The 18,118-nt window shown below is 55.1% G+C and overlaps 1 protein-coding gene across 4 annotated transcripts in view; it reads left to right on the top strand.

The window, feature by feature from the left end:
- Positions 1 to 18,118, top strand: part of PLEC (plectin) — a 166,566-nt gene that overhangs the window by 28,556 nt on the left and 119,892 nt on the right. For all 4 annotated transcript variants that reach the window (XM_043507195.1, XM_043507194.1, XM_043507196.1 and 1 more), the window contains exon 4: positions 4,759 to 4,954. In XM_043507195.1, the coding sequence (XP_043363130.1) occupies positions 4,759 to 4,954 (196 nt within the window). The remainder of the gene's footprint in view (positions 1 to 4,758; positions 4,955 to 18,118) is intronic.

Here is an 18,118-nt window from a genome sequence, read left to right as displayed (position 1 = left end):
GGAGGAGTGGTAGATACGCTGGAGGGGAGGGATAGGATACAGAAGGACCTAGACAAATTGGAAGATTGGGCCAAAAGAAATCTAATGAGGTTCAATAAGGATAAGTGCAGGGTCCTGCACTTAGGATGGAAGAATCCAATGCACCGCTACAGACTAGGGACCGAATGGCTCGGCAGCAGTTCTGCGGAAAAGGACCTAGGGGTGACAGTGGACGAGAAGCTGGATATGAGTCAGCAGTGTGCCCTTGTTGCCAAGAAGGCCAATGGCATTTTGGGATGTATAAGTAGGGGCATAGCGAGCAGATCGAGGGACGTGATCGTTCCCCTCTATTCGACACTGGTGAGGCCTCATCTGGAGTACTGTGTCCAGTTTTGGGCCCCACACTACAAGAAGGATGTGGATAAATTGGAAAGAGTACAGCGAAGGGCAACAAAAATGATTAGGGGTCTAGAGCACATGACTTATGAGGAGAGGCTGAGGGAGCTGGGATTGTTTAGTCTGCAGAAGAGAAGAATGAGGGGGGATTTGATAGCTGCTTTCAACTACCTGAAAGGGGGTTTCAAAGAGGATGGCTCTAGACTGTTCTCAATGGTAGCAGATGACAGAACGAGGAGTAATGGTCTCAAGTTGCAATGGGGGAGGTTTAGATTGGATATTAGGAAAAACTTTTTCACTAAGAGGGTGGTGAAACACTGGAATGCGTTACCTAGGGAGGTGGTAGAATCTCCTTCCTTAGAGGTTTTTAAGGTCAGGCTTGACAAAGCCCTGGCTAGGATGATTTAACTGGGACTTGGTCCTGCTTTGAGCAGGGGGTTGGACTAGATGACCTTCTGGGGTCCCTTCCAACCCTGATATTCTATGATTCTATGATTCTATTTCTTCCCCGACCGGGTCGTCTTGCTGAGAGGTCCCACTATGTCCATGGCCACCTTCTGGAAAGCTCCTCTATGATGGGCAAAGGTTTCAAAGCCGTTTCCCCTTGTCCCGGGCGTTCCCCACCCTCTGACGGGTCGCAGGATCGGCAATACTGCCGGACAGTGGTAAAGACCCCAGGCCAGTAAAAGTTCTGTAGCAGTCTCTGCCGGGTGCCCAGATTCCCTGGTGTCCTGAGAGGGGGATGTCATGGGTCAGGTACAGGAGCTTGCGGCGATACTTCTGGGGTACCACCAGCTGCCTCCTGACCCCACAGGACTCCACTTTCCCTGGCGGAGCCCATTCTCGGTACAGGAACCTCTCCTGGCAACCTCTCCTCATGGTCTGTACCACACCGAGGTCGGCCAGGTCCCTGAGCTTCCGCAAGGAGGGATCTTTCTGCAACTCGGCCTGGAACTCAGCGGCTGGGGAAGGGATGGGGCCCGGTTCCCTCTCATTGGCCGGGTCTGAGGCCACAGCCTCTCTGAGCCGTGCCCCTCGGCGCTCCCTCCCCACCAGGGTAGGGTCCTGCGCCTCCGGTGTGGTACCCTCCCCAAGGTCGGGGCGCAGTGCCCCTCGCCGGCTCTGGTTACGGGTCACAACCAGGGTGGTCTGGGGGTTGCTTGGTCAGTCCTCTAGGTCCCCCCCATCAAAATCTCAGTGGGCAAATGGTGGTGCACCCCCACGTCCTTGGGGCCTTCCTTGGTCCCCCATTTCAGGTGTACCCTTGCCATGGGCACCTTGAATGGGGTCCCATCCACCCCCCCATCAGGGTCAGGTAGGTGATGGGCACCACCCTATCTTGGGCCACCACCTCGGGCCAGGCCAGCGTCACCTCCGTGCCCGTATCACAGTATCCATTGACCTTCCTCCCATCCACCTCCAGGGGAACAAGGCACTCGCTCCGGAGGGACAGCCCCGCGACCACCCTGTAAACCGAGAACCCTGAGTCCAGAGCCTCCAGCCCTCTGGCAGAGCTGACCGGGGGTATTCTTCCCTCTTGAGCAGGTGGTAAGCTGGCAGCCCCCCTTGCTTGGGCCGTCTGCCCCTCGTCCAGCTGGGTCCCTACCCAGTTAACCCTGGGTAGGTTGGGTCTGCTCAGTCTGTCCCTGAGCCTGGGGTACTGGGTCCGTACGTGGCCTCTCTGGCCACAGTGATAGGAGCTCAGGTCACGTTGGTTCCCTCTAGCAGGTCGGAGGGTCCCAATGCCAGGCGTTCGCCTTGGGTGGGGGGTCTCCATATTTCCTCGTGGGGAGGTCCCATGGTGCCTCTCTCTCTGCATCGTGGGGGGGCCTGTTCTTTTGGGACTCCTCCCTGCTACCCCCTAACCGACTGTTCACAAACTGGTCAGCCAGCTGCCCTGCATGCTGTGGGTTCTCCAGCTTTTTGTCCACCAACCATAGCCTCCGGTCGGAAGGGCACTGTTCATACAGTTGCTCCAGTACAATTAGGTCAAGCAGGTCGTCTTTAGCTTGGGCCCCAGCTGTCCACTTGCAGGCATATCCCTGCATTCGGTTGACCAGTTGTAGGTATGTGACCTCAGGCGTTTTACGCTGACTCCGGAACCTTTTCCGGTACATCTTGGGAGTCAGCGCAAACTCGCGGAGCAGGGCCTTTTTGAACAGTTCGTAGTCCCCTGCCTCTGCCCCTGTCATTCGGCTGTACACCTCCATGGCTTTGGGGTCCAGTAAGGGGGTGAGAAACTGGGACCTGTCTGCATTGTCAACCCTGTGCATCTCGCAGGCATTCTCAAAGCCGTCAGGAAGCTATCTATGTCCTCCCCCTCCTTACGCTGGGCCAGGAAGCACTTATCAAAGCTCCTTGCAGTCTTGGGTCCCCCCTTACTCACCGCAGCCGGGGCCCCACTGCTCCTCAGCCTGGCCAGCTCCAGTTCATGCTGTCTCTGCTTCTCTTCATGCTGCTTCTGTTTCTCCTTCTCCTCCTGCTCATGCTGGCGTTGCCTCTCCTTCTCTTCCCGCTCATGCTGACGCTGCTTTTCATGATCCTTCAGCTCTCACGTTTTCATCTCCCTCTCCCATTCCAGCCGCCTCCGCTCCAGGGATGGGGAGCTCCACCAGGAGGATCCCCTGCTGGCTGCCGAGGCCAGGGTGCCCTTGGTATTCGCTGGGATTCCCCCAACCCCTCCCCCAGGCATAGGTAGGCAGGGTCTTGGGATGTCCTTGGCAGCAGTCTGACCCCTCCCAGCCCAGTCGGGTCCCAGGGCCCACACTGCGTCCACCGGGCAGCTTCCCTCAGGGACGGATCAGGTCATCCAAGCGATCCCTCCCTTCCAACTGGGCAATCAGCTGTTCCTTGGTGGACCTCCCAATGCGCAGCCCCCTCGGCCTGCCCAGCTCCACCAGGTCGCTCTTAAGGCATTTAGCAAACATCTCCCTGCTGGCCACTCGCAGGCCTGGGCAGCTTTCCACGATTTCCAGGGAGAACCCCGAGGGTGCCAGTCCTTCTTGAGGTCATCACCTCTTTGCCAGGGTCGAGCTGCAGACTCCTCCGCCCCGGGACCGCTCGCTGCAATCCCCTGGGGGACCCTGTTACTGCAAAAGTCCTTCTGTCTGGTCACACACTCCCAGGGGTTACCCGCCCCTGGAAACCGTCTCTCTCTGAATCTTCAGCACGCCTGGTCCCCGTCAATCCCCCTTCGTTTTACTGTTCCTCAGTCACTTACTGCAGGAAGCACCGTTCACGGGGTGCAGTAGATCCCACCTCTGCCACCAGTTGTCACCGAGTGTGGGAGAGTCCGGGGCCTGCACCCCTCTTCCTGGGATTCACTGTGACTCTCAGCCAGCCAGTAAAATGGAAGGTTTATTGGACAATAGGATCACAGTCTAAAACAGAGCTAGGGGTACAACCAGGACCCCGCAGTCAAGTCCTTCTGGGGGAGCAGGGAGCTTAGACCCCAGCCTGGGGTTCCCTGCATTCCAGCACCAAACTGAAACTAAAAACCCACCTAGCAGGCTCCCTCCTGCAGCCTTTGTCCACATTTCCAGGGCAGAGGTGTTACCTCCTCCCCCCCCCCCGGCTCAGGTGACAGGCTCTCAGGTCTCCCATCCCCAGTGAAACTCCCCTGCCACATTCCCAGGTCAACACTCCCCCTCCCTGCTGCATCACAGTGGGTGTTTGGGTGCAGTGGGGCTGTAGATGTGTGCGGGTGGGTTTTTGGGTGCAGTGGGGCTGTAGGTGTGTGTGGGTGGCTGTGGGTTTTTGTTTGGGGCTGTAGGTGTGTGTGTGGGTGGCCGTGGGTGTTTGGGTGCTGTGGGGCTGTAGGTGTGTGTTGGTGGCCGTGGGTGTTTGGGTGCTGTGGGGCTGTAGGTGTGTGTGAGTGGCCGTGGGTATTTGGGTGCAGTGGGGCTGTAGGTGTGTGTGGGTGGCCATGGGTGTTTGGGTGCTGCTGTATCTCTCGCTATGGGGAGGTGGCCAGCTCTTTGTCCTGGTGCCATCACTGTGGTGTCTGTGCACAGCACGTGGCTGGCGCCTGGCCTTTGTGCAAGGATCTGTTCCTGCCCCCTCCTCCCTTGCTGGGTGTGCTGGTGTGTTAGATGGGCAGACTGGGTGGTGGGGGGAGGAGACACTGGGCGGACGGGTGTACAAAGATTGTGCTAGTGTATTAGATGGGCAGACTGTGTGTTGGGTGGTCAGGTGTAGGAGACGCCGGGAGGGTGGGTGTCCATAGAGGCTAGACTCCTGAATGAAGGTCAGACTGCATGGTGGAGTGCCTCTGAGTCCATGGGTGCGTTGGGCTCGCTGGGATGTTGCATGGCTACTGCAGCAAGGTGTGCCAGGGCAGAGCTGGCGTGGGGATCTGGGCTCTGACGCTCTCCTACCCTGCAGGAGCTGATGTCTGCTGGCAGGAAGGAGAAGCCTAGGATGGCAGAGGAGAGTTCAAGTGGCAGCAGCAGCTCCCCCAGCCCTGGGGACACTCTGCCTTGGAACCTGGCCAAGCACCAGAGGACCAAAAGAACCAAGTCGTCCTTGGGCAGCGGGACCGTGCTGGACCCGGCGGAGAGAGCCGTGATCCGGATCGCAGGTAGGGTGTGCTCGTGATGACAGTGGAGGGTTGGATTGCGCTTGCTCTGGGCAGAGGGTCGTAGTTCTCCCCCTCTGGACCTGGTGAGAGACAGTTGCTGTGTGAACAGTGCAGCTTGACTGGCAGATCACCAGCAGCCATTGTGAATGGGGGACCGTCACCCCGAGGGTGTGTTTCTAGAGGGGTCCCCCTGGGATCTGGTCTCAGCCCAGCACTATTCAGTTTCTTCATCAATCATCTGGGAGAAAACAGAAAATCACTGCTGGTAACATTTGCACCCACACCAAGTTGGTGGTGTGGTAAATATGGGGACAGTCTGGATTGTTTGGTACGGTGGGTTCCTCTGAACCTCACGCGCTTAATCCACGTGGGGGCCTGGCGTGTGTCATAGCGCGGGGTCACATGACTGGGAATAGAGGCCGTGGGCCCCAGGTGTCAGATTGGGGGCTGGCTGCTGGAATGCAGGGACACAGAAAAGGATGTAGGGGGCGTGACGGGACCAGCTGAACCTGAGCTCCCTGCGCGATGCTGGGGCTATAAGGTGAACGGGATCCTGGAATGTATAACCAGGGAACCATCAAGTAGCGCACGGAGGTGGCGCGATCCCTGTGTGTGGCTTTAGTGAGCCCATCCTTGGGCACTGGGCCTAGTTCTGGTGTTGGTACTTCAACAAAGATGTTGGCAAATTGGGAAGGATGGTGTGAGGTGTGGGACACCGGCCTCCCAGGGAGAGACTAAAGAAGCTCCGTCCAGTTAGCTTATCCAAGAGACGTTTTGGAGGTGACTTGGGCACGTCTACAAGCCCTTACAGGGGAGGAGATTTCTGATGGCAGACGGCTCTTCAGTCTGGCTATAAAAGGCAGAACGAGATTTGATGTTGGGAAGATGAAGCCAGGCAAATTCAGGCTACCCAGAAGGTGCAGTGTCCTGTCAGTGAGGGGAATTAGCCACTGGAACAGCTCACCTAGGGAAGTTTAGGCTTATACAATGTGCAGGTGACGCCGCGCAGGGAGGGTGGCAAGCACTTTGGAGGGCAGGATTAGGATTCAAAAAGACCTTGACAAATAGGAGAATTGGTCTGAAATCAGCAAGATGAAATTCAGTCGACAAGTGCCAAGCACTGCACTTAGGAAGGAAAAATCTGACGCACAGCTACAAAACAGGGAGTAACTGGCTGATGGAGAGCTGCTGAACGGGCTGTGGAGGTTCTAGCAGGTTGCAAACCCAATCTGAGCTCTCTTTGTGAGTGTGGTGCTGTAGCTGTGGAGGGCCCAGGATAGGAGAGAGAGAAGGTAAAGTTTTTACTCAGGGGAATCAGTTGTTCTCCGTGGCCACTACTTTCCCACTCTCAGGATTAGGCTCTGGAGCAGGCGTTCTAGGGAAGTTGTGGGGTCCCTGCATCGTTGATGGTTTTTAAGAACAGGTTGGATGCACACCTGCCAGGGCTGGTGTAGGTTTACTTGACCCTTCCTCAGCATGGGGGGCTGATGTGACGTTCTCTCAAGGTCCCTTCAGCCCCACGTTTCTGTGATTCTGGGATGGAGGACACGGGGTCAGCCCGGATGGTCACAGTGGGCCCTTCTGGTCTTAAACTCCATGAACAGAACCTATAAACGTCGGGGCCATGTTGTGGGAACATAAGAGCGTCTGTACTGGGCGAGAGCACAGGTCAACTAGCCCTGTCTTCAGCAGTAGTCTGTATCAGAGCTTCTGGGGCAGTGAACAGAAAGCAATTATGGAGCGACCCACTGTGATGAAGTGGGAATGTTCTTAATGTTTTCTCTGAATACAGTGTGGGTGCCTCAGTTTCCCCTATGCCTTTCTTAAGTATCGAGGTGGTGGGATAAGGGTGTGTGATTGTTGCAGAGCCCTAGAGGACAGGTGTGATGGTGTCTGCACAGAGAATGGCTGACACCCTTTCTCCTGGCAACTGATGGCCTGGGCCCCTCCTCTGCAAAAGTGCCATCTGAAGGTGTTGGGTCCTGTTCTCTGCACCTACAAGCTCTGTTTTAGACTGTGTTCCTGTTGTCTAATAAGCCTTCTGTGTTACTGGCTGGCTGAGAGTCGCGTCTGACTGCAGAGTTGGGGTGCGGGACCCTCTGGTTTCCCCAGGACCCCGCCTGGGCGGACTGGCTGTGGGAAGCGCACGGAGGGGCAGAGGATGCTGGATGCTCTGAGGTCAGACCCAGGAAGGGGGCAGCCGGGTGAGCTGTGTGTCCTGCAGACAGGCTGCTCCCAGAGAGGAGACTTCTCCAGAGTCCTGATTGGCTTCGTAGGGAGCAGGTCCAGAGCATCGCACGTGGCTCCGTGACACCCACCCCTGTTTTCAACTCCCAGCTTCTGCCAGTCAGAGGTTGAGGCCTGCCCCAAACATGGCATTTCATCCCTGACCATTTTGGCCATTCCAAATCCCATGGCATTGAGTTCCCCAGGTTAGTTGTGCATTGGCTGAAAAAATATTTCTTCTTGTTTTGTATTAAACCTGATACCTGTTAATTTCATCGGGTGACCTCTGTGTTTTTGTGTTGTGGGAAAGGTTAAATAACTTCTCTAGTCACTGTCTCTACCCCAGTCACGACTTTATAGTCCTCTGCCTTACTCCTGTTAGTCATCTCTTTTCTAAGATGAGCAGTCCCGGGTTTTGTAATCTTGCCTCGTGTAGAAGCTGTTCCACACCCTTGATCATCTTTGTTGCCCTTCTCCGAACCTTTTCCAAATCTAGTAGATCCTTTTTGAGATGGGGTGACCACATCTGCACGCAATATTCAAGCTGTGGACATACCATGGATTTATATAAAGGCAATAGGATATTTTCTGTCTTATTATCTATCCCTTTCTTAATGATTCCCAACATTCTCTTTGCTTTTTTGCCTGCCGCTGCCCATTGAGTGGAGGTTTTCAGAGAACTCTCCACACTGACTCCAGGATCTCTTTCCTGAGTGGCAACAGCTCACTGAGACCCCATCCTGGTGTACGTCGCATTGGGATGATGTTTTCCAATGTGCATTACTTTGCACTTACCAACGTTGAATTTCATCTGCCATTTTGTCCGCCAGACACCCTGTTTTGTGAGATCCCTTTGGAATGGAGGAGTCTCCAATAGGGCAGAGGGCCCCCACGCTACACAGAGACCCCTGGCATGGGGCTCCTTGGAGCAGTCGCTCCCTGCAGACAGTACTGGGACCCTGCAGGGGAGCAGCAGCTTACGGGGGGCTGCTGTTGTGTATGGCAAAGCACCCTGGGGTGCAGGATCTGTGTTGGGGCGATGCTGCACCAGGAGTGGGGCGGCTTTGTGGGGGTGGGAATCTGCATTGAGAATGGGTGGGGCTGGGTGCGACCATGGCAAGCGTGGGGCATCGCTGCACTGAGTGGGGCTGTCGGGGGCGGCAGGATATTGCTGCACTTGGGGGTTGGGGGCTGCCCCACGGGAGTGCAGCTCTGTCAGGGATTGTGCCCCCTTCCCCTGCTGGGAGCTCTGCCCAGTGGCTGGGCAGTTGCTGTGGGGCGGGGTCCAGGGGGCACAGGGGTGTGGGGAGCCGGCTGAGCCAGACTTGCAGCCGTTCCTGTAACCAAGGAGCCACGGACATGCTCTGAGTGGAGGCTCCCTCTCCCCAGCCAGGGGGAGAGCTGGAGGGAGCTGGCGGCTGGCGTTCCCTGTGGGGGGAAGCCCATGAGGGTGTGTCTATCTGGGGAGGGGCCCAGCAGGGTAAGCTGTGGAGGGCGCGGAGGGACTAGTGGGGGGCCCTGGCTCCTGTGCAGAGCACCCCCTGCCGCACCGGACACCCTGGTAAAGCCGCTCCTGGGGGTGCCTGGAGGGTGGGCAGCCCCTCGCCGCCCTGTGCTGGGGTTTGCCCAGGGTCTCCCTGCAGTGACAGCAGCTGCCATTAGGGGGCCCCCTGACACTGAGCAAAGGGGGTGCGGGGGCCGTGCAAGGTCCTGGCTCCCTGCCCTGGCGCCCGCCTCTGCCAGCTGGTGGGTGTGTGGGAGCCCGGCCTGTCCCGCAGCCGGGTACCGTGCCCCAGCTCCAAGAGCTGCTTCTGGATGTAGGGCCGGGGGCCCGCGGGCGTCAGCCTCAGTCACCCCCAGTCAGTAGCCAGCACTGGGCCTTCGGGAGCACCTAGCGGGGGCCCGGTGTGGGGGCGCCGGAGACGGGCCCTGCTTTCCCCTAGAGTGCTGTGTGGGGTGCTGAAGACAGCCCCTCCCCCCAGGCCCTGTGGCCCCATGAGCCACATCTCACTGTGCCAGGCTGGGGGTGGGGGAGACGTAGGGCAGGCTTACCTTGCCCCCACCCTGCCCCCATCATGCCCCACTGTGCAAGGCCAGAGGACACACGGGGAAGACAGGGGGACCCCAGCCCCCCTGTGTCCAGCTGTGCCAGGCCCAGTGGGGGTCAGACATGGGCAGCATGGCAACAGCTCAGGTTTCGGGGCACCGGGATGAGGACTGGGAGTCGCCCCTCAGGGTGTGGACTCATTTCAGACCAGGATGGGCAGAGCCCAGTGACCAGACCAGAGGGCCCCCAGGCCAGGCAGGTCCAGGCCCCAGGGACAGACCAGATGGGCCTGTGGGGTTTCCCCAGTTCCAGTCAGTGTGAGGGGGGCGGGTCTCGCTGCAGCCCCCAGCCCCCCACGTGTGATGCAGCAGGGAGGGGGGAGCATTGACCTGGGGATGTTGCAGGGGAATTTCATTGGGAATGGGAGGCTTCCCTTAGGAGGGGGGTTGGGGCCAGGTGACACCTTCTGTCCAGGGAACTGGACAAAGCCTGGGGGAGGAGCTGCGGGGAGGCTGGGGGAGACGGCTGGAGGGGTTTCCAGTTTTGGGGGAGTTGGCTGGGGAAGAGGAGGGAGCCCTGAGGCTAGGGTCTAATCTCCCTGCCCCCCAAAAGGGCCTGACTAAGGGTCCTGTTTATGCCTGCACGCTCTGGTCTGGACTGTGTTCCTGTCGTCTCTAATAAACCTTCTGTTCTACTGGCTGGCTGAGAGTCGCGGGGAATTGCAGGAAGTGGGGGTGCAGGGCCCTGACTCCCCATCACGCCTTGACACCACTGTCCCGGCATCCCTGGGCGATGTCTGGAGCTGCTCCCTATGAAGCCATGCAGGACTCTGATGAAGTCTCCTCTCTGGGAGCAAAAAAGAAAAGGAGGACTTGTGGCACCTTAGACTAACAAATTTATTAGAGCATAAGCTTTCGTGAGCTACAGCTCACTTCATCTCTGGGAGCAGCCTGTCTGCAGGACACACAGCTCACTCGGCTTCCCCCTTCCTGGGTCTGACCTGGGAGCATTCAGCGTCCTCTGCCCCTCCGTGCGCTTCCCACAGCGAGTCCGCCCAGGCAGGGTCCTGGGGAAGCCAGAGGGTCCTGCCCCCCAACTCCACAGTCAGACGTGGCCCTTAGCTAGCTGGGAAAACAGAGATTTATTAGATGACAGGAACATGGTCTAGCACAGAGCTTGTAGGTGCAGAGAACAGGACCCCTCAGCTGGGTCCATTGTGGGGGGCAGTGAGCCAGACCACCATGTCTGCCCTTCACTCCATGTCCCCAGCCTGCCCCAACTGACTCTCTCTCCACCCCCCTGCCCTGGGCTTGCAGGGGGAAGGGCCCAGGCCATCAGTTGCCAGGAGACAGAGTGTTGGCCATTTATGTACCCTGGTCCTTTGCGCTGCAACAATTACATCCCATTATCCCACCCCCTAGAGACTTACGAAATCATAGGGGAAACTGAGGCACCCCTACAGTATTCAGAGGAAACATTAAGAACAGTCCCACTTGGTCACATCTCTCCCCTCTTCGAGACTGAACTGAGCAAGGTCATTTTAGCTGGTGACCTGGGTAAGTTTGAACCCACCAACGTTCCCATGGATGCCCCAGCATGTCTCCTATTCCTTGGTGGGAGTTACATCAGGCCCTTCCAGTTTTACGCCCTTCCTTGGGTCAGGTGTGCTTGATGGCACTTGCTGGTGGCAAGTGGGAAGGTTTATGCGGCCCGTGCCCTTTTTCCACTCCAAATCTCCTGGGGTTCAAACTGGGATCGGGTCTTCTCCTAGCGCTCCAGTCTGGAGGGCTGTGATTTGAGCTCTCTTGGTTAAGAGCCCGCATCTTGACCTTGGCCAGCTCTGGGCTTGGGCAGCCGCTCCCCACCTTGTGGCCCAGGTACGACACCTCTGCCATCCCCACCTTACACCTTCCAGCTTTTACCATCAGTCCTGCCTCCTTGGGGCGACCCAGCCCCCTCTTCACCTGCGACACATGTTCCTCCCAGGTCTGGCTAGAGATACCGATGTCATCAATAGACACCAGGGCCGGTGGCGATACTTCTGGGGCACCACCAGCTGCCTCCTGATCCCCCACAGTTCTACTTCCCCTGGGGGAGCCCCTTCCCGGTCCAGGAATCCCTTCTCCCACGGGGATCTGTCCCTGCAGCCTTCCCCACGGGGGTTTGCAGCCTGTGGCCAGCAAGTTCCCTCAGCTCCTCCAAGGAGGGATCCTCCTGCGGCTCGGTCTGGAATTCAGCTGCTGGGGGAGGGAGCGGGACCTGCTCCCTCTCGCGGGCTGGGCCTGGGGTCACAGCCTCGCTGAGCCCTGTCCCTGGTCGCTCCCTCCCTGTCGTGGGATCACTTCCCAGCAGCGCCTCTGGACAAGGCGAACCTGGTTGGCAGCTGTCCTGCCCTGCCTGTGGGTCCCCCCCCTCAGCTGGGGTCTCAGCTCCCCCCTTGCTCATCGCTGCCCTTGCTGTCCCAGTGGGGACAGGCAGCGAGCTCGCTGCTCTCCTTACAGCATCAGAGCCAGGGTGAGCCCCCTCTGTGAACCACCTCTCCAGTGTGCAGGGGGGCAGGGAATATCTTTGTCCCACCCAACCCCACCTGTAACCTGCCTGGTTACAGGCAGGAAGGTATCCTGATACACTCTCCCCCCCCCCCCCCGCCAATCTGCATTTTCACTGACCATTTCCGTCTCAGCCGATTGGTTCCCTGGATTCAAATTCAAACCCTTGGCCATTACAGGAGCAGGGCCTGGATCCTGTCCCAAAGAGACACAGTCACCCCCCAACAGGGTCTCACAGCTGATATCCTGGAGAACCCCAATGACCAGCCAGCCCCACCCCTCCTGTGTCTGCACAGGGATCTGGGCCATAGGCAGGGCGAGGGGCTTCACCCCTGGGACCTTCACCGAGCTCACACAGCCCCTCAGCATCTGATGGGGTTGCACCACCCGGGGCCTGACAACAGCTCTCTCTGTCCCAGGGTCTCGCCACCCCAGGAATGTCTCCCCATTGACCATCACCTTCTGCTCCCACTGGAGGTCCAAGGGGCCTGACCCCAGGAAACTCCACACAGACATATAGGTTGGGGTCAGGAGTAGGAGCCTGTCCACCTCCCCACCCATCTGGCTGACAGAGTCTATGGCCCCGGGACCCAGCAAGGGAGCTAGACAGCGGGGCTGTTCCGCAGGGTCCCCCTCATTCAAATCGCCAGACAGCTCACAGGCAGTGAGGGGGCATCCACACCCCCCCCCGCCCCGTTAACCAGAGGCAGCAATTTAATCTCGAGTTTCCCTGTGGAACTGGCACCCCGGGGTCTATCCCCGCTCACCCCTGGGAGGTCCCCTCTGCCTCTCCGCTCCACCGTCACCAGTTCATGCTGCTGCTGCTTCTGCAGCTCTTTCTCGGGCTCTCGCGGTCTCTCCCAGTCCTCTTGCTCTCTCGGACTCGGCTCCAATCCTGTCCGTCTCCGATCCCCGGATGGGGAACCCGATCGTGAAGACCCTTGTCTGGTCGGGACAGGAGTCTTGGGGATGCCTGGCTACCACTCCAGCTGCTCCCAGATCCTGCTGTAGCCCCATTTGGGGTCAGGAATCTGCTCCTTAGAGCGGTCATCCTCCTCCAGCTGCAGGATTAACTGTGCTTTGGTGAACTTCCCAATGCGCAACCCTCTCTTTTTGCACAGGGTTACAATGTCCTTCTTAAGGAGATGGTGACAGGCCCTCACTCCGCTGTTCCCAAATTGCTGTGGACTCACAGGCCTGTGTGCTCTCAGCTCCCCACGGTCTCCAGGGAGAACCCCTAGTGTGCCGGCCTTTCTCGAGGTCACTACCTCTTTGCCAGGGTTGAGCTGCAGACTCCTCTGCCCCTGGGACCGCTCGCTGCAATCCCCAGGGGAACCCTGTTACTGCAAAAGTCGTTCTCGCTGGTCATACGCTCCTAGGGGTTAACCGCCCCCCCGAAATCGATCCTCTCTGAGCCTTCAGCACGCCTGGTCCTCGTTACTCCCCCTTTGTTTTACTGCTCCCCAGTCACTTACTGGAGAAAGTGCCATCCACGGGGTGCAGTACATCCCACCGCTACCACCAGTTGTCACGGAGTCCCCGGGCGATGCTCTGGAACTGCTCCCTACAAAGCCAGGCAGGAGTATGGGGAAGTCTCCTCTGGGAGAAGACTGTCTTCAGGGCAAGAAGCTCACATGGCTTCCACCTTCCTGGGTCTGACCTTGGAGCATTCAGCATCCTCTGCCCCTCCGTGCGCTTCCTACAGCGAGTCCACCCAGGCGGGGTCCTGGGGAAGCCAGCGGGTCCTGCCCCGCAACTTCACAGTCAGACGGGACTCTTAGCCAGCCAGTAAAACAGAAGTTTTATTGACAACAGGAACATGGTCTAACACAGAGCTTGTAGGTCCAGAGACCAGGACCCCTCAGCTGGGTCCATTTTGAGGGCAGTGAGCCAGACAACCCCGTCTGCCCTTCACTCCATGTCCCCAGCCAGCCCCAACTGACTCACTCTCCACCCTCTCCTCCTCGGGGCTTTGTTGCTTTCGGGGCCAGAAGGTCACCTGATTCCTTTGTTCTCCAACCCTTTTGCTCTCACTTTGCAGGGGAAGGGCCCAGGCCACCAGTTGCCAGGAGATAGAGTGTCGGCCATTTATGTACCCTGGCCCTTTGCTCTGCAACAATTACACCCCGTTATCCCACCACCTAGAGACTTAAGAAATGCCTAGGGGAAACTGACAGGTTTCAGAGTAGCAGCCGTGTTAGTCTGTATTCGCAAAAAGAAAAGGAGGACTTGTGGCACCTTAGAGACTAACAAATTTATTGGAGCATAAGCTTTCATTGGCTACAGCTCACTTCATCGGATGCATAGAATGGAACATAGACTAAAGATAGATATACACATACAGAGAAGGTGGAAGTTGCCATACCAATTGTAAGAGGCTAATTAGTTAAGAAAAGGAGTACTTGTGGCACCTTAGAGTCTCTAAGGTGCCACAAGTACTCCTTTTCTTTTTGCGAATACAGACTAACAGGGCTACTACTCTGAAACCTGTAATTAGTTAAGATGAGCTATTATCAGCAGGAGAAAAAAAAATTTTTGTAGTGATAATCAAGATGGCCCATTTAGACAGTTGACAAGAAGGTGTGAGGATACTTAACATGGTAAAATAGAGTCATTATGTGTAATGACCCAGCCACTCCCAGTCTTTATTCAGGACCCAAGTTAAATATGAATTCAAGCTCAGCATTTCGCATTGGAGTCTGTTTTTGAAGCTTTTATGTTGCAAAATTGCCACCCTTAAATCTTTTACTGAGTGGACAGAGAGGTTGAAGTGTTTGGATAGATTTTACAAAAACTAGACAAGCCATTTAAGACACAAACTTTGCTTCTTTATAAAGGATAAAGACACTAAACTGCTACATGCCACAAGGAGCCACAACAATAGTTCCCTTAACCCACCAACAATATTGTTAATCTTTCCAGCTATACACTTAGCTTGGCAGAAGAGTTGGGGCCTCTCCTTTTGTCCCTCCAGGCCACAACCGTGATACAGTTCTGTGGTGACCTAGAATCCTACTTTCGATGTCTCTGACTCAAAAAATATTTCCAACACACCACTGAACAACATATTAACCCACAGAATCCTTCCTACCAACACTAAAAAGAAGGATTCTGGGTGGACTCCTCCTGAAGGTCAAAACAACAGACTGGACTTCTACATAGAGTGCTTCCCCCGACGTGCACGAACTGAAATTGTGGAAAAGCAGCATCACTTGCCCCATAACCTCAGCCGTGCAGAACACAGTGCCATCCACAGCCTCAGAAACAACTCTGACATCATAATCAAAAAGGCTGACAAAGGAGGTGCTGTCGTCATCATGAATAGGTCGGAGTATAAACAAGAGGCTACTAGGCAACTCTCCAACACCACTTTCTACAAGCCATTAGCCTCTGATCCCACTGAGAGTTACCAAAAGAAACTACAGCATTTGCTCAAGAAACTCCCTGAAAAAGCACAAGAACAAATCCGCACAGACACACCCCTAGAACCCCGACCTGGGGTATTCTATCTGCTACCCAAGATCCATAAACCTGGAAATCCTGGACGCCCCATCATCTCAGGCATTGGCACCCTGACAGCAGGATTGTCTGGCTATGTAGACTCCCTCCTCAGGCTCTTCGTTACCAGCACTCCCAGCTATCTTCGAGACACCACTGACTTCCTGAGGAAACTACAATCCATCGGTGATCTTCCTAAAAACAGCCTCCTGGCCATGATGGATGTAGAAGCCTCTACACCAACATTCCACACAAAGATGGACTACAAGCCGTCAGGAACAGTATCCCCGATAATGTCACGGCAAACCTGGTGGCTGAACTTTGTGATTTTGTCCTCACCCATAAGTATTTCACATTTGGGGACAATGTATACCTTCAAATCAGTGACGCTGCGATGGGTACCCGCATGGCCCCACAGTATGCCAACATTTCTATGGCTGACTTAGAACAATACTTCCTCAGCTCTCGTCCCCTAATGCCCCTACTCTACTTGCGCTACGTTGATGACATCTTCATCATCTGGACCCATGGAAAAGAAGCCCTTGAGGAATTCCACCATGATTTCAACAATTTCCATCCCACCATCATCCTCAGCCTGGACCAGTCCACACAAGAGATCCACTTCCTGGACGCTACGGTGCTAATACGCGATGGTCACATAAACACCATCCTATACCGGAAACCTACTGACCGCTATTCCTACCTACATGCCTCTAGCTTTCATCCAGATCATACCACTCGATCCATTGTCTACAGCCAAGCGCTACGATATAACCGCATTTGCTCCAACCCCTCAGACAGAGACAAACACCTACAAGATCTCTATCATGCATTCCTACAACTACAATACCCACCTGCTGAAGTGAAGAAACAGATTGACAGAGCCAGAAGAGTACCCAGAAGTCACCTACTACAGGACAGGCCCAACAAAGAAAACAACAGAACGCCACTAGCCATCACCTTCAGCCCCCAACTAAAACCTCTCCAAGGCATCATCAAGGATCTACAACCTATCCTGAAGGACAAACCATCACTCTCACAGATCTTGGGAGACAGGCCAGTCCTTGCTTACAGACAGCCCCCCAACCTGAAGCAAATCATAGAATCATAGAATATCAGGGTTGGAAGGGACCCCAGAAGGTCATCTAGTCCAACCCCCTGCTCAAAGCAGGACCAAGTCCCAGTTAAATCATCCCAGCCAGGGCTTTGTCAAGCCTGACCTTAAAAACCTCTAAGGAAGGAGATTCTACCACCTCCCTAGGTAACGCATTCCAGTGTTTCACCACCCTCTTAGTGAAAAAGTTTTTCCTAATATCCAATCTAAACCTCCCCCATTGCAACTTGAGACCATTACTCCTCGTTCTGTCATCTGCTACCATTGAGAACAGTCTAGAGCCATCCTCTTTGAAACCCCCTTTCAGGTAGTTGAAAGCAGCTATCAAATCCCCCCTCATTCTTCTCTTCTGCAGACTAAACAATCCCAGCTCCCTCAGCCTCTCCTCATAAGTCATGTGCTCTAGACCCCTAATCATTTTTGTTGCCCTTCGCTGTACTCTTTCCAATTTATCCACATCCTTCCTGTAGTGTGGGGCCCAAAACTGGACACAGTACTCCAGATGAGGCCTCACCAGTGTCGAATAGAGGGGAACGATCACGTCCCTCGATCTGCTCGCTATGCCCCTACTTATACAACCCAAAATGCCATTGGCCTTCTTGGCAACAAGGGCACACTGCTGACTCATATCCAGCTTCTCGTCCACTGTCACCCCTAGGTCCTTTTCCGCAGAACTGCTGCCGAGCCATTCGGTCCCTAGTCTGTAGCGGTGCATTGGATTCTTCCATCCTAAGTGCAGGACCCTGCACTTATCCTTATTGAACCTCATTAGATTTCTTTTGGCCCAATCTTCCAATTTGTCTAGGTCCTTCTGTATCCTATCCCTCCCCTCCAGCGTATCTACCACTCCTCCCAGTTTAGTATCATCCGCAAATTTGCTGAGAGTGCAATCCACACCATCCTCCAGATCATTTATGAAGATATTGAACAAAAATACTCACCAGCAACCACACACCACACAACAGAACCACTAACCCAGGAACCTATCCTTGCAACAAAGCCCGTTGCCAACTCTGTCCACATATCTATTCAGGGGATACCATCATAGGGCCTAATCACATCAGCCGCACTATCAGAGGCTCGTTCACCTGCGCATCTACCAATGTGATATATGCCATCATGTGCCAACAATGCCCCTCTGCCATGTACATTGGCCAAACCGGACAGTCTCTACGCAAAAGAATAAATGGGGACAAATCTGACATCATGAATCATAACATTCAAAAAACGGTAGGAGAACACTTCAATCTCTCTGGCCACTCAGTAAAAGACTTAAGGGTGGCAACTTGGCAGCAGAAAAGCTTCAAAAACAGACTCCAAGGAGAAACTGCTGAGCTTGAATTTAATATGCAAACTCGATACCATTAACTTGGGTTTGCATAGAGACTGGGAGTAGCTGGGTCATTACACATATTGAATCTGTTTTCCCATGTTAAGTATCGTCACACCTTCTTGTCAACTGTCTAAATGGGCCATCTTGATTATCACTACAAAAGTTTTTTTCTCCTACTAATAGCAGCTCATCTTAATTAATTAGCCTCTTACAGTTTGTATGGAAACTTCCTCCTTTTCTGTATCTATCTATCTTCTTACTCTGTGTTCCATTCTATGCATCCGATGAAGTGAGCTGTAACCAATGAAAGCTTATGCTCTAATAAATGTTAGTCTCTAAGGTGCCACAAGTCCTCCTGTTTTTTTTATAGGGGAAACTGAGGCACCCCTACAGTATT

Source organism: Dermochelys coriacea, chromosome 2 (assembly GCF_009764565.3).
Source record: "Dermochelys coriacea isolate rDerCor1 chromosome 2, rDerCor1.pri.v4, whole genome shotgun sequence".
Lineage (NCBI taxonomy): Eukaryota > Metazoa > Chordata > Testudines > Dermochelyidae > Dermochelys > Dermochelys coriacea.
The sequence above is the reverse complement of the archived record's forward strand: the minus strand, read 5'-3'. Positions and strand labels throughout refer to the sequence as shown.